Source organism: Nuphar pumila, chromosome 15 (assembly GCF_984573655.1).
Source record: "Nuphar pumila chromosome 15, dmNupPumi1.hap1.1, whole genome shotgun sequence".
Classification (NCBI taxonomy): Eukaryota; Viridiplantae; Streptophyta; class Magnoliopsida; order Nymphaeales; family Nymphaeaceae; genus Nuphar; species Nuphar pumila.
In genome coordinates, this window is record NC_143263.1 from 21,789,670 (window position 1) to 21,805,546 (window position 15,877).

The following is a 15,877-nucleotide window of genomic DNA, read 5'->3' on the forward strand; positions in this document are numbered from 1 at the left end:
TTGAGAACATAGGGCACGGTACAAAATACAAAGAAAATATTCTTCAGTCAGCGCCTCCTCCATAACGATTCCTCTCTTTCTTCTGTGTAAACACCTTCTGGTGTGATTCCTCACAATATCAATATGATAACGTGCACATTTGAATGATATGCATAAGATGAACCATGAAAATAAGAATGTATGTTCAAGACATGATGTACCCAGATTCATACATGTTTGATACTCCGCAGTTATGTTCAAACCTTTACATGTAAAATGCCCATGTTATATCCAGATTTGCATATGTTAAAAGTTTAGCTTTCATACATGTAGAAATATAAACTTATGCATGCTTTATATATGTTGTTTTGCATGATTGTACATGTGCAGAATTTTGTGTGTTCATTACCGAACTGTTAGGCATGTTTTCATAGGAATATTTGAACGTGTTCTCATGCTTACCAATGTTGTCCCGCGTGCGGGCAACATAGATTAGACATGGTGGGTACGTGCATGGTACCCCAACCTTGCCGAAATAGCTAGAAGAATTATTGTTGAAGCATGATCATGATATTTTAATGCTATGTTACTTACGTAAGAATGTAGTAAGCATGTGCAAATCCTGAAATTGATGTTGTTTCGCATATGCGTATTTGCATGAGTATTCGCATGTTAAGTTTGAGAAGATTCATGAAAAGAAACATGTATTTTACATAATAACATGAACACATGCATATGAAAATTGTTATTCATGCACATCCTTGTTTAGCATGTGTGAATGTGCATTTAAAAGCATGTGAAATGAATACATAAGTGGCATATTCATTATGGTTTTTGCATTGGATGCATCGGTGGGATCATCGTAGGCCATGTGGGCCTTGAGTAGGTGTTGCTTCATGTTTAGTTTTCTTATGCATCGCAAAAATCAACATAATGTTTATTGAACTAATTCTACTCTTCTGTGTTGCCACGGTCTGTGGTCCCGTGATGAGTTTCACATGTTGATTTGCGAAACGTATGATGTTGGTTTTGCATGTTGAATTGCAAACTAAAGAAATTAAAATAATAATAAAAAAAAAAAGAGAACAGTGTAATTCACGTTTTCTTGGTTGTCCCTTTTTTTAGTGTGGGAATCCTGAAGTCTCTCTCTCTCTCTCTCATGCTATATTTTGTATATAAATGAGCCATCTTGCCCATTATTAAGTATGCTTTTTACAAGAGCATTCAATCAATAAAATATTAATTTTCTTATGCCCTTTTGTGGTTGTGTGTGCCTTTGTGTTGTTGCCCTTGGTGGCTTGGTATTCTTGTGCTTACCTTGTTCTTGGTTACATTTAGAAGGATGCTTTGGGTATTGGGTCCAAATTGAATCCAAAATTTGATTATCTACCTTAAAAATGAGTGGGAATCAGTTATGACAAAGTAAACCGAGTTTAGATATTGATTCAAGGTAGTAAGAGTGCAAAAGGGTTCAGTTCTAACCACAATCCAACCGGATCCTAACAAAACCATTCACTTGGGCCACCTAAACCGAATCTAATACCTGGTCCAAAGCCAAACCCTTAACCAAAGTCCATATTAGAACCTATTATCTTTATTTTAGACCTTGATCCAAACCTGACTAAAGTCCACCTATTTGAGCCCATACCTAGTTCCGACTTTTCCTAACTGGCCCTAGACCAATCCAAATGCCATACTAAACCTAACCATCTACACCAATCCACTGTTAAAATATACATGTTTACATATATATGTGTGTATATATACAGTTTTGTAATAGGTAATGTCATATAGGGGCATTTAAGTCTTTTACACCATGTAATAGGTATTGTTCATTAGGAACAATTTTTCTTTTTTTATTACTTTTTATTATTTTTGTCTTTCTTTATTTTAAGCATGGGCTCTATGGTCAAAAGACCATAGAGTCATTAGGAGCATCCCAACGGTCATATTTATGACCATTGGGAGCTCCCGACCTCTCTATTGGGAGCTCCCCAAGGTCCATTATTTGTATAAATAGGGATTGTTGCCCCCTGTTGTATCCAATGCTTTTCTTAAGCATTTCTATTCAACAAAGATAATATTTTTACATTCTTGTGTTTAGCTTTTTAACTTTTTGAAGTCTTTGTATAAACTTTGTGCTTGTGTAGTGCCTTAGTGCCTTTTGTATTGTCCTTTCTCGGACTTGTGTATGTGTTTGTCGCTTTGTTTTATAATTCTGCATACTTAATTACATGGTAAAAGAGCCATAGCACTCTTGATCTTTCGGAAAGTGGCCATCAAGTGTTCATGATTGTGAGAAAACATCCAAAATTGTTTATATGTTCATGGTTAGGGGTATCAACAGGTCGGGTTTACCCCGACCTGACACGAACCAAACCCTATAGGGTCCAGGTATAGTGTAAATAAGAAGACCCGGATCCGGACCCGAATGTATGATTAATACATGGACCCGAGTATAGTTTGTGAAATGTTATATCAGACTCGGACCCGACCAGAGCTCTGATTAAGACCCGCAATTTTTTAATATAAAAATGATAAAAAATATGGTTTTACCAGGTATGGTCGGGTCTGGTTCATGTAGTTCTTATCAGGTCCGAGTATGGTTTCTCTTATGGTGGGTCTGATTAGACCTGGGTCGGACCCAATACCATACCCGAAAATCGAAGCCAAGTTTGGTTCCACCTGGGTCCGAACCAAACCCAACCCGTTGAAACCCTTATTTGTGGTGTGCTTGTGGTGACTCAAGTGGACGTGTTCTTCCATACTTTTTTTCTCTCTCTCTCTCACTCTCATTCAAAATGGAGCATGAACACAAAATTGATCTCTCCTTCAAGCTAGAATCAACTATGGAGAATAACATCAAGGGAAACAAGCTTTGGAGATATGTGATGGGCACTATCACTGAGCCTTAACTCAAGCTCATCAAAGTAGAAAGAGGTCAAGAGAAGGCTCTAGAAGGAGATGCTTGAATTAAAGCAATTGAAGATCATCAATTTAAGGTAAAAGATTGGGAGAGTAACCATGCAAAAATTCTTGCATGGTTTATGAATAATGTTGAGCTTAAAATATGTGCCAACATTTCAAAATTTTGTAAATCCAATGAGGCACGGCTCTTTATAAAGGGTATGTATACCCAAAAAGATTTGGTAAAACAAAATTTCTAACAAGAAAAGATTAGGACTACCAAACAATGGGACTTGAGTGTCCGAGAATTTTGTAGTGCTCTATCCCCTCTTTGGGATGAATTGGCACTTTTGAAGCCTAAGTGGGTTGTCATTGAAGATGTGGAACTTAGGCATCAACAAATCGAAAGAGAACAATTTTTTCAATTCTTGTATGGACTTTACCCCAAATTTGAACAAGTTAGATCTTCTCTATAAATCTACACCTCTTCCCTTAGAAGACGCAGTTGCCGAAATATGCCAAGAAGAAACTCATCTTGGTATAGTTAAAGAAGGAGAAGAAGTATTGCCAGTGTCTAAGCTCGACAACCATATGAAGAAGTCTTACAAGCCATGCCAAATGCATATTTGTGGGTAGATTGAGCAGATAAAGCACATAAAGAGAGAGAGAGAGATGGTTAGAATATTATCTATGTAAATTGGACATGACCTGCTAATACTAAAGGTGAACGACACCAACTAGTTGTGTATACAGATGCAGACCGGGTTGGAGACCCGGATGACAGGCGCTCGGTGTCAGGGTACTGTGTTTTTATTGATGGGAATCTTATCGCCTGGAGAAGCAAGAAACAGCGAGCCGTTGCACGGTCTAGCACTGAGGCTTAATATCGGTCTATGGCAGCGGCCACAGCAGAAGCTACATGGTTGAGACATCTCTTAACTGAAATAGGAGAAAATGTTCTTCCCACTACCCTCTTGTGTGACAACCAGAGTGCTATACAGATCGCGTTCAATCCCATCCATCACAGTCGCACGAAACATATAGAGATTGATCAGCACTTTGTTCGACAGAAAATTGAAGACAAGGAAGTTGAACCAGCTTATATTCCGTCAGCAGATCAAGTCGCTGACTTGTTCACCAAGGGACTTACAAGTGTAAAATTTTGGTTTTTAAAGAACAAGTTGTCCATGGTACAACACCATGCACAACTTGAGGGAGGGTATTGAGATTGATGCATTGTTCCCATTCAGATCTAGGACCCGATTCATATGTGTATGTTATTGATAGGTCTGGGTCGTTTATTGTATTTGGGTCTGATATAACATACCAGACCCGACCCATATGTTATGTATATATTGAGAACATAGGGCACGGTACAAAATACAAAGAAAATATTCTTCAGTCAGCGCCTCCTCCATAACGATTCCTCTCTTTCTTCTGTGTAAACACCTTCTGGTGTGATTCCTCACAATATCAATATGATAACGTGCACATTTGAATGATATGCATAAGATGAACCATGAAAATAAGAATGTATGTTCAAGACATGATGTACCCAGATTCATACATGTTTGATACTCCGCAGTTATGTTCAAACCTTTACATGTAAAATGCCCATGTTATATCCAGATTTGCATATGTTAAAAGTTTAGCTTTCATACATGTAGAAATATAAACTTATGCATGCTTTATATATGTTGTTTTGCATGATTGTACATGTGCAGAATTTTGTGTGTTCATTACCGAACTGTTAGGCATGTTTTCATAGGAATATTTGAACGTGTTCTCATGCTTACCAATGTTGTCCCGCGTGCGGGCAACATAGATTAGACATGGTGGGTACGTGCATGGTACCCCAACCTTGCCGAAATAGCTAGAAGAATTATTGTTGAAGCATGATCATGATATTTTAATGCTATGTTACTTACGTAAGAATGTAGTAAGCATGTGCAAATCCTGAAATTGATGTTGTTTCGCATATGCGTATTTGCATGAGTATTCGCATGTTAAGTTTGAGAAGATTCATGAAAAGAAACATGTATTTTACATAATAACATGAACACATGCATATGAAAATTGTTATTCATGCACATCCTTGTTTAGCATGTGTGAATGTGCATTTAAAAGCATGTGAAATGAATACATAAGTGGCATATTCATTATGGTTTTTGCATTGGATGCATCGGTGGGATCATCGTAGGCCATGTGGGCCTTGAGTAGGTGTTGCTTCATGTTTAGTTTTCTTATGCATCGCAAAAATCAACATAATGTTTATTGAACTAATTCTACTCTTCTGTGTTGCCACGGTCTGTGGTCCCGTGATGAGTTTCACATGTTGATTTGCGAAACGTATGATGTTGGTTTTGCATGTTGAATTGCAAACTAAAGAAATTAAAATAATAATAAAAAAAAAAAGAGAACAGTGTAATTCACGTTTTCTTGGTTGTCCCTTTTTTTAGTGTGGGAATCCTGAAGTCTCTCTCTCTCTCTCTCATGCTATATTTTGTATATAAATGAGCCATCTTGCCCATTATTAAGTATGCTTTTTACAAGAGCATTCAATCAATAAAATATTAATTTTCTTATGCCCTTTTGTGGTTGTGTGTGCCTTTGTGTTGTTGCCCTTGGTGGCTTGGTATTCTTGTGCTTACCTTGTTCTTGGTTACATTTAGAAGGATGCTTTGGGTATTGGGTCCAAATTGAATCCAAAATTTGATTATCTACCTTAAAAATGAGTGGGAATCAGTTATGACAAAGTAAACCGAGTTTAGATATTGATTCAAGGTAGTAAGAGTGCAAAAGGGTTCAGTTCTAACCACAATCCAACCGGATCCTAACAAAACCATTCACTTGGGCCACCTAAACCGAATCTAATACCTGGTCCAAAGCCAAACCCTTAACCAAAGTCCATATTAGAACCTATTATCTTTATTTTAGACCTTGATCCAAACCTGACTAAAGTCCACCTATTTGAGCCCATACCTAGTTCCGACTTTTCCTAACTGGCCCTAGACCAATCCAAATGCCATACTAAACCTAACCATCTACACCAATCCACTGTTAAAATATACATGTTTACATATATATGTGTGTATATATACAGTTTTGTAATAGGTAATGTCATATAGGGGCATTTAAGTCTTTTACACCATGTAATAGGTATTGTTCATTAGGAACAATTTTTCTTTTTTTATTACTTTTTATTATTTTTGTCTTTCTTTATTTTAAGCATGGGCTCTATGGTCAAAAGACCATAGAGTCATTAGGAGCATCCCAACGGTCATATTTATGACCATTGGGAGCTCCCGACCTCTCTATTGGGAGCTCCCCAAGGTCCATTATTTGTATAAATAGGGATTGTTGCCCCCTGTTGTATCCAATGCTTTTCTTAAGCATTTCTATTCAACAAAGATAATATTTTTACATTCTTGTGTTTAGCTTTTTAACTTTTTGAAGTCTTTGTATAAACTTTGTGCTTGTGTAGTGCCTTAGTGCCTTTTGTATTGTCCTTTCTCGGACTTGTGTATGTGTTTGTCGCTTTGTTTTATAATTCTGCATACTTAATTACATGGTAAAAGAGCCATAGCACTCTTGATCTTTCGGAAAGTGGCCATCAAGTGTTCATGATTGTGAGAAAACATCCAAAATTGTTTATATGTTCATGGTTAGGGGTATCAACAGGTCGGGTTTACCCCGACCTGACACGAACCAAACCCTATAGGGTCCAGGTATAGTGTAAATAAGAAGACCCGGATCCGGACCCGAATGTATGATTAATACATGGACCCGAGTATAGTTTGTGAAATGTTATATCAGACTCGGACCCGACCAGAGCTCTGATTAAGACCCGCAATTTTTTAATATAAAAATGATAAAAAATATGGTTTTACCAGGTATGGTCGGGTCTGGTTCATGTAGTTCTTATCAGGTCCGAGTATGGTTTCTCTTATGGTGGGTCTGATTAGACCTGGGTCGGACCCAATACCATACCCGAAAATCGAAGCCAAGTTTGGTTCCACCTGGGTCCGAACCAAACCCAACCCGTTGAAACCCTTATTTGTGGTGTGCTTGTGGTGACTCAAGTGGACGTGTTCTTCCATACTTTTTTTCTCTCTCTCTCTCACTCTCATTCAAAATGGAGCATGAACACAAAATTGATCTCTCCTTCAAGCTAGAATCAACTATGGAGAATAACATCAAGGGAAACAAGCTTTGGAGATATGTGATGGGCACTATCACTGAGCCTTAACTCAAGCTCATCAAAGTAGAAAGAGGTCAAGAGAAGGCTCTAGAAGGAGATGCTTGAATTAAAGCAATTGAAGATCATCAATTTAAGGTAAAAGATTGGGAGAGTAACCATGCAAAAATTCTTGCATGGTTTATGAATAATGTTGAGCTTAAAATATGTGCCAACATTTCAAAATTTTGTAAATCCAATGAGGCACGGCTCTTTATAAAGGGTATGTATACCCAAAAAGATTTGGTAAAACAAAATTTCTAACAAGAAAAGATTAGGACTACCAAACAATGGGACTTGAGTGTCCGAGAATTTTGTAGTGCTCTATCCCCTCTTTGGGATGAATTGGCACTTTTGAAGCCTAAGTGGGTTGTCATTGAAGATGTGGAACTTAGGCATCAACAAATCGAAAGAGAACAATTTTTTCAATTCTTGTATGGACTTTACCCCAAATTTGAACAAGTTAGATCTTCTCTATAAATCTACACCTCTTCCCTTAGAAGACGCAGTTGCCGAAATATGCCAAGAAGAAACTCATCTTGGTATAGTTAAAGAAGGAGAAGAAGTATTGCCAGTGTCTAAGCTCGACAACCATATGAAGAAGTCTTACAAGCCATGCCAAATGCATATTTGTGGGTAGATTGAGCAGATAAAGCACATAAAGAGAGAGAGAGAGATGGTTAGAATATTATCTATGTAAATTGGACATGACCTGCTAATAATGATAATCACAACCGTGGTATTCTACCATATACAGTAAAGAAAACCTTCTATAAATATCATATCCAACATATCAAGTGCTGAGAATTCCAAAAAGAACAAAAAAGGAAACCCGAGCATTTATTGGCATTTCTTTGGATGAATTAAACACAGCTAGCACATAGATCCCTCTTAAGTGTTTTTATATGCTTCTCTCCATGAATTTAGGTTTCTCATTTTCCACTTCTCTAATGGTCGCAAAAATATTCATATGCAACTTTCTTTGAGGACAATGTTACTATATAGCAGCAAGGAGATCATACAATGTTCAGTGTTTGAGGTGCACAAAAGACAGCTTGTATGCTAGCATGATTAGTTATATACTTAACAGCATCAGGACCTGCAGAACAAAAAGCATAGATCAGATGGTTTATACTTAATATGAACATGCTAATAATATTGGAAGATGTACTGTGCAGACCACATATATACCAAGAGTGTCATATAAAGGAACTGATACAAAAGAATATGCAGAGCACGCATGATCCACAATCATCCACTCTGGCCTGTTGATGAAGTATAGTCCAATAAAGGCCCCCTGGTTGAGAAAAAAATTGAAATCATGTTCACTAGTTCCAGATATTAAGATGGACATAAAGATACCTAATGTAACATATGAAAAGGCCATAAATAAACAGTTTGTAGCTGAATGACTCACTTTTGGAATCCCATGGTATATTAAGCCAGAGCCAATTGCAGTTCGTGCAGTTCCTGCTTCTTCATATGTCATCCATTTGTATCTGAAAAACACAAGTTTTGTGCAATTGACCAAAATGATGTCATTATTAGCTAAAGACTTATAATTCATCATAAAAAGAGTAACAAGCAAAGGAGACTTAAATGTGACTTACTCGCCAACTGTACCATCCACCCGAATTCGTGTGCCCAAATACTTATTATTATGAAAAGTCTCAACAGCATGCCTGAATTAAGAACTTGAAAGGGGATAAAGTTAACTGAAATACATGCAGCAAACAATAGAATGTGTGGCATCATACAAGTTTTTATTGTCTTCATGTTAGAAGAATAATAAATTCCTAGCAACACATATAAACAGCTCCTCTTAAATCAGAGGTATATCATGAGTGCCATAAAGAAGCCCAAGTGACTTACACAAAATTATCATGCAAGGTCCCAATTTCAGGATGTTTAGGAAATCTTGATACAAGCTTTAAAGGAGAAACAGCAGATCTGCAAAGCAAGGATAAAGGTGATCCAAAGTCAAAGACTATATGTGTGTGTGCATGCATATATAACTGTATGATACTCGTGCGAATGTACATGCATATATATATATATATCTGTATGATACCCATTACCTGTACACATTCCACTTCCCTGTATGCAGTTTTTCAGGAAGAACCACACTGTAGCCTTGGCCTGCATATATTTTAAGATATCCAACACCAGACAAATTAGCCATAGGAGCAACAATTAGGCACATTATTACAAATAAGACCTTCTAAAGCAAAAACCAAGTGCCTAAGAGAAGCACTGGAAAAAAGGGTTAGTCACAGTGGAAGCTCGGTCGACCAATAACACCATAATGGAAGCTTACATGCCTGAGTAACTCTTCATGAGAAAACTAAGAGTCAATGACCCAATCAGCTACTAAGATCAGGTTAATGCAATTCTCAATAAAATATCACAAACAATAAAGATGGGAAACAAGACAAGATTCTTACAAAAAGCTAAGGCTCAGCTCGAGAAAAGCTCAGTTGAAGATTGCCTACCTAATAAAAAAGCTGACCTCAAGCAAAAATTTAAGCTTGCTAAAAGCTTAGAAGGATCATTCAAGTTACTGGAAAAGGCACTGTATATTTTTTAAACCTTGTAACACAAAAGAACATGTATGGTAAAATAGTCATTTGGTTTTCCTTTTCAATGGGACATGATAGGCTCAGTTCCATTTCTGAGTCTTTCAATAAAGTCAGGAGAGAAAAATATCTCATAAATAAATCTTCTTAAGCTTGATCGAGCCTTAGAAATCAGGGGGGGACCTGAATGTGACACTTGGGCTTGTTTCTCAGCTCACGTGCATGTGAGGAACTTATATGATAGCCAAAAACTTTAGAATCATGAAACGAACATTTAACTCAAAGAGAAAGAAGGATAAAATAAAGCATGATTTAGTTGGTGGAATACTAAGCTGATCAATGTTAACATCATGAAGAATTCATTATACTAAGAGAAATGAACATACTGCAAGGACAAACTAATATAGAAGAATACCAACAAACATTCAAAACAAAATTAGCATGGGCAGTCATTCTTAGTTGTCATGTCAAGAGTAAAGGAAAATTCAATGAAAATGTGAAGCACCAGGAGAGGATGATGGTATGAGACCCTTGGAGAGTGTATTAACCGCTAATATTAAAAAAAATCTTTCTGGGGAAAATATACAAATGCTCAGGTTGAAATCACCTCTAGTCACGACATCTATAGACCTTTAAAATTCATTACATGTGCAACATTATTATCCTAAAGAATGTCTTAACCTAATATGAGTTTAGTTCTGAAAGAGGCAGTGTGGAAAGCACCAGAACATGTTGTAAATAACACAGTGGACTGCTGCCAGGCAAACTGCTCCTATCGAATTTGGAGCACACTTTTCCAGTCTGGAGCATTTCAGATGAACTCCGCACTCAAGTGATGAAATTAAGTTACACAAGTATATTAATTACCCTATAGGAAAGAACGACTAGTAACAGTACCCCAAAAAGTTATGGTTCGTGAAAACCCAGATATATTCCATGAGCTAAACATTACACTATGACAGCAGCATTGTATAACAACCATTCTTAATTCAAAAAATCTAGTATTGATTGTCTCAATTCAAGAACTCATATACCGTCAAAGTGCTCCACCTTTTGACAAGCCCTGATGTATTTGAAGAACTGGAAACCATGAAAATTCAAACCCATCCAAAAGTGGCATAACACTATTGTGACGATCACTTTACTTCCATGAAAAGCCTATCAGAAGCAAACTGCTGCAGAACCAACCCGACAAAAGAAATAGCCATGAATCCAAATTCCCACATGACCATAATGTGGGATCAGGCAAAATTGTTTGGACAAGCAAACCCACCATCAGTTCTAGTTGAAACCGACTTTCCCAAATGCAAAGTTATTGTTCTGGAAATCACCCAAACGCACCCAGATAGTGCATAAAGCACATCCAACTTCTAATCGACCGTCTAAAGAACCATTTGATCTGGCAATTCCATCTTTATTTTTTCATCACCTGGATCTTCATCTATCAAACCCAGGAAGAACACAGAACGTGCTAATCCCTTTCTTTCTCCTCTCCCCTAGCCAAAACTACACTCGTCGATTCTTCCTAAACATACATAATTATCATAAAAAGAAGCGATTACTTCTTCCCAATCAAACTTCTAACCGGAGCGTCTTAACAACGAATCCAATTCCGATTACTTCAACTCCCATAAAACCATCCTCCTAAACAAACAAATCGGAGAGAGATGTACGGGAATTGCCCGAAGTCCAATTAGGAAACGATCATCCAGCAAACAAACGGGCGCTTTCCTAAGTAACAATAAAACCGTTGGTCGAGAGGAAATCGGCGTTCCTTAACCCCTCGATAACTCCTTCCCATCAAGAAACACAAAGAAATGCTACCGTTTCTTAGCAATTCGTGGCAATTGTTTCCCAAAATCAACACACAAAAACAAAAAACCGAAAATAAACAGGTTTTCTTCTCTAACGAAGGACAATCAACAACAAACTCGATCCGGAAAACCATCTCCCTCACAGTAACCATCGGTCAAAAGAAGAAATTAATCGCATAGCGAGTGAGAGAGAGAGAGAGGGGGTGGCCCTACCGGAGACGAACTCTCCAGCGGCCGTTCTCGCGCATAGCTGTGCCGGAGAGGCGGAGAGGTGTCCGTGGATGGCCTGGAGGCGACGGCTGGCGGCGGAATCCATCGACGAGTGATCAGCGTTTCCCTTCTTCCCTTGTCCCACTTTTCAGCTTTCTGACCTTCCTCGACGTCACAAAATATCTGTACCGGGATTTTCCCGGAGAGGGTAAAATCTCGCAATAAAATAAAAACCTATTCTTATTCGTAAATTCACGCAAAGTTTTTGCAAATATACGCCGAAAAAAAACGTAGAAGAACCACAAAAAGTTTGTAAAGTAAATTTTCGCGATGGTCAACCTTAGCGAGCGCCAAGCCGTTTTTAAAAAAAATGAGGCAGTATCCAAAATATCGTGATAAAGTGGCAATATTTTAAAAGCATCGGCGATATTTGTTGGGTTGACGTGGTATCGTGTATATGGTTAAGCGAGGGGGAGAGAGGGATAGACGTGCACGAGAGAGAGAGAGAGCATGCAGACGGTGACTTCACCGGTTTCTGATTTCTCAACGAATCAGTCAGCAGCTTTTAGCCCCTATCGCTCCCTCTCCTATTTATGGGGGGCGGGGGGGCTTCTGCTTTTTATGGATAATGAACCTTGTGGGACAGTGTCCAATGTAAATTGTAGTGCACCCCACATACTGGGATAGGGATGGCAGTGGGGTGGGGTGGGGTCCCGCCTCAAGATTTTATCCTCCACCCCCGCCTCCATCCCGGGCGGGGATGGATTTTATCCTCCACCACCGCCTTCATCCCTGTTTCATGTCCTCCATCCCCAGTTCAAACAAGGATGAGGCAGGGCGGGGCGAGGCGGGGCAGGGCGGGGATCGGGGCGGGGCGGGGCGGGGAAAAGTGCACGTCCATCCCCGCCTCCACCCCCGGACGGGGATGGATTTTAACCTTCATCCCCACCTCCATCCCCGTTTCATACCCTTCATCCCCGGTCCAAACGGGGCGAGGCAGGGCGGGGCCCCACTTTCCCCCGGTCCACTGCCATCCCTATACTGGGAAGACGTCCCACCACAAGTTATTCAACTGGTTCGGGCTTTCCATCCCAGCCCGATCCATTTCATAGCATCGGATCGGGTTGGAGTTGGACCCTTAACAAAAGATGGGATAAGGTTATGGGATCGGGTCTTGGCATCTGACTCATTAATTTTCAGCCGGACATAGAATGGTTCTGCTCTTGCATACGGACCTGCACCTTAACGGATGTCTGGAATCTGGATACACCCAAGATGGGAGCTACTTGGATTCAAGGTTTGAATCTGAACCCTATGTGAGATAGATCTGACTTCAAATAAAATCAGATGAGGTGGAGTTTAATCTAGATCCAGATACTACGTTGTTATACTAGATCCTTGAAAGTTTTGGGAGTCTGGGAACAAGATTTTTACGCGTACAAAAAAAATATAAGTATATTGGATTTCATCTGTAATGAAACATATATCTGATATATGAATCCCCAAGGAAAGTATATGATTGAATGAGTCCAAAAATGATCTACTTGCACATTTAGATATTACTGTAGGGTCCATATCCAAGTATAAGGTATTGAATTTGGATTTGGGATCCAGCCAAACCAAATCTATTTGCATGCCTACTTATGGCAGTAGGACCAATACAAGCACTTTGGGTTGGAGTTGGGTTGATTTGATGCCAATGGCAGTATGTGCTTGGCATGTTTACACAACATGGTGATTTTGTGAGAGTTTTGAAAATGCCAAGTGCAATGAAAATATGCCAGAAATTAAGCGGAACAAGGCCTACAACTATACCAACAGGGGCTCCGCTTGTCTGGTAGGAGCAGTTAGTGTACCTCACCTTGCATTGGGACGTTGCAAGTTCGAATCCCAATGGTATAGTTGTATAACTGATATGGGTCTGCCTAACCCCCAGCTTTCTGTCAAAAGCAAAAAAAAAAGGCCTACATTTAGTTCCAGTTACAGAGGTGGTATCCCATGTTAAGCGAGGTCCTGTGCCAAGCTGAAGGCCCAGGTTCGAATCCCTCCTCTACATGGGGCTTAAGAGATATCTGGTAGGGTCTGCTTAACCCCAACTTGCGTTTCAGAAAAAAAAACACTACTTCGAAATTGGGCCTGAATTTTAAATAAATTTTTAAATCTAAGATATTCCAATTTTCCATGTCAGAAGGATACGGGCCTGAATTGATGATGTGTGAGCTTCAAAAATTTTGGAAAATAAGACACAAGGACGCCAAATTTTAAGGTTTTAATCGATCCAGAACTACTTTTTATATTTTAATTTATAAAATAGATTTATGAAAATATTGCCAAAATGTTAAAATACTGATAACATCTATATGTGTCAGAATGTTGTCAGCATGTCATTGCATTTCTTACTCGTGTCACCCATGGTACACACTCTAAATTGCGTGTCATTGTGACAACCAAATTGGGTGTGTACGACTCTAACCAAGTAAAAATCATCCATATCTCTACCTTAACTAACTTTACAACTATGTGCCATTCAATTCAAGTTGAACTTGATTGGGTCTGGACCCAGCTCATCCGATCTTGAGGTACCATTAAAGGTGTGGATGGATAAGGGTGACATCTGCTTTGATGGGTAAATGCTCCATCTTCTGAAAGTGGGTACCTGATCTTTCTTTCTTTTTTAATTATAAACAGCCAAACCATCAAACCCTAACTTGTCTTAATTGGCATAGAGGGCCTTATTCCTTGGGTCAAGTCTGAATTATATAAGATTAGTATCGGTTTTAATTAATGAAATCAGACCACCGAAGTGGTATCCCATGTGGTAAGCGGGTCCCGTGTCATGCTGAAGGCCCAACATCAAATCCCTCTGCCACATGGGGCGGCTGTTGTTCTGGTAGGCGTCCGCCTAATCCGAACTTGACTTTCAAAAATAAAATTAATGAAATCAGACCCCTTTTTGACTTTTTTTCTCACAGACGCACGCAGGAGTGGGGAGGTAAACTGTTCGGATTTGGATCAGATGTGGCCATGGATGTTCCCTAAACGGATTCAGATGGTTAAAGCTCATACCAGATCAGATTTTTTCATGATCAAATCCATATCCACATCCATTTATAATAATTGCATATAATTTTGGCTTACCAAAAGAAACTAAACAAAATAAAGTTTGGTCGGATATCGGATTCATTGACATCCCCAGGCAAGTGACTGCATCCCAAGAAATTGGTAAAAGATGGCCCGTCCCAGCCCAGCCCGGCAAAGGCTAATTTGTCCTCACTAGGGATGGCAGTGGGGCGGGGCGGGGCGGGGGACAAGGTCGCCACCCCAGCCCCGCCTCAAGATTTTATCCTCCACCCCCACCTCCTTTCCCGGCGGGGATGGATTTTATCCTCCACTCCCGCCTTCATCCCTGTTTCATATCCTCCATCCCCGGTTCAAAAGGGGATGAGGCGGGGCGGGGCAGGGATATTGCGGGGAAAAGTGGTCGGGCGGGGTTGGGGCGGGGATTGTGGCGGGGCAGGGAAAAGTGCACGTCCATCCCCGCCTCCATCCCCGGACAGGGATGGATTTTAACCTTCGTCCCCGCCTCCATCCCCGTTTCATACCCTTTATCCCCGGTCCAAACGGGGCGGGGGGCCGCTTTCCCCCGGTCCACTGTCATCCCTAGCCCTCGCCCCTGTGTTATGTAAGTGCGGGACGTCCCACCGCGGCGACTACTTTGCTCCCCGGCAGCTTTTGTTCTTCCTCGCAAACAATTCTTAATGAATCGTGTAAAGATTCAACTCTGGTATTAAAATGTCGAGTTCGTCCTGTTTATAGTCATGTGTCAAATGAAATTACAATTCACTTGTGATTTTTCTACTAATTTATTGTGTTGCATTTATTGGATGAGATGGTCGTCATGAAGTGCAATTCCTCGAGTGTCCTTTGGTTTCACGTTGGAAGCAAGCCATTTGTTTTTCCATGGATTCTTAAATGTCATATCATTGTTCTTTTGGATAGGTAAGCTGGGGCTGAGGTGCAATGTAATTGCACACTTTTACGCAATCATATTGCACCTCATCCTTCCTCCCCAACAATTTGCATGAATAAACAATTACACCATCTTGAAAATATTTCTGAGAGAAACCATTAGGTGATTTATCCTTCCACACTTT

At 39.6% G+C, this 15,877-nt stretch overlaps 1 protein-coding gene across 1 annotated transcript in view; it reads right to left on the minus strand.

Annotated features, from left to right (window-relative positions):
- The window catches only part of LACS6 (long-chain acyl-CoA synthetase 6), a 153,760-nt gene extending 141,825 nt beyond the window's left edge, over nucleotides 1–11,935 (minus strand). Inside the window, exons 1-7 of the mRNA XM_089988294.1 lie at nucleotides 11,727–11,935; nucleotides 9,202–9,262; nucleotides 8,996–9,073; nucleotides 8,734–8,805; nucleotides 8,541–8,622; nucleotides 8,315–8,420; nucleotides 8,146–8,222 (exon numbers count right to left, since the gene is read on the minus strand). Coding sequence (XP_089844420.1) covers nucleotides 8,146–8,222; nucleotides 8,315–8,420; nucleotides 8,541–8,622; nucleotides 8,734–8,805; nucleotides 8,996–9,073; nucleotides 9,202–9,262; nucleotides 11,727–11,829 — 579 coding nt within the window. The 5' untranslated portion in view covers nucleotides 11,830–11,935. The remainder of the gene's footprint in view (nucleotides 1–8,145; nucleotides 8,223–8,314; nucleotides 8,421–8,540; nucleotides 8,623–8,733; nucleotides 8,806–8,995; nucleotides 9,074–9,201; nucleotides 9,263–11,726) is intronic.
- Nucleotides 11,936–15,877: the final 3,942 nt, after the last annotated feature.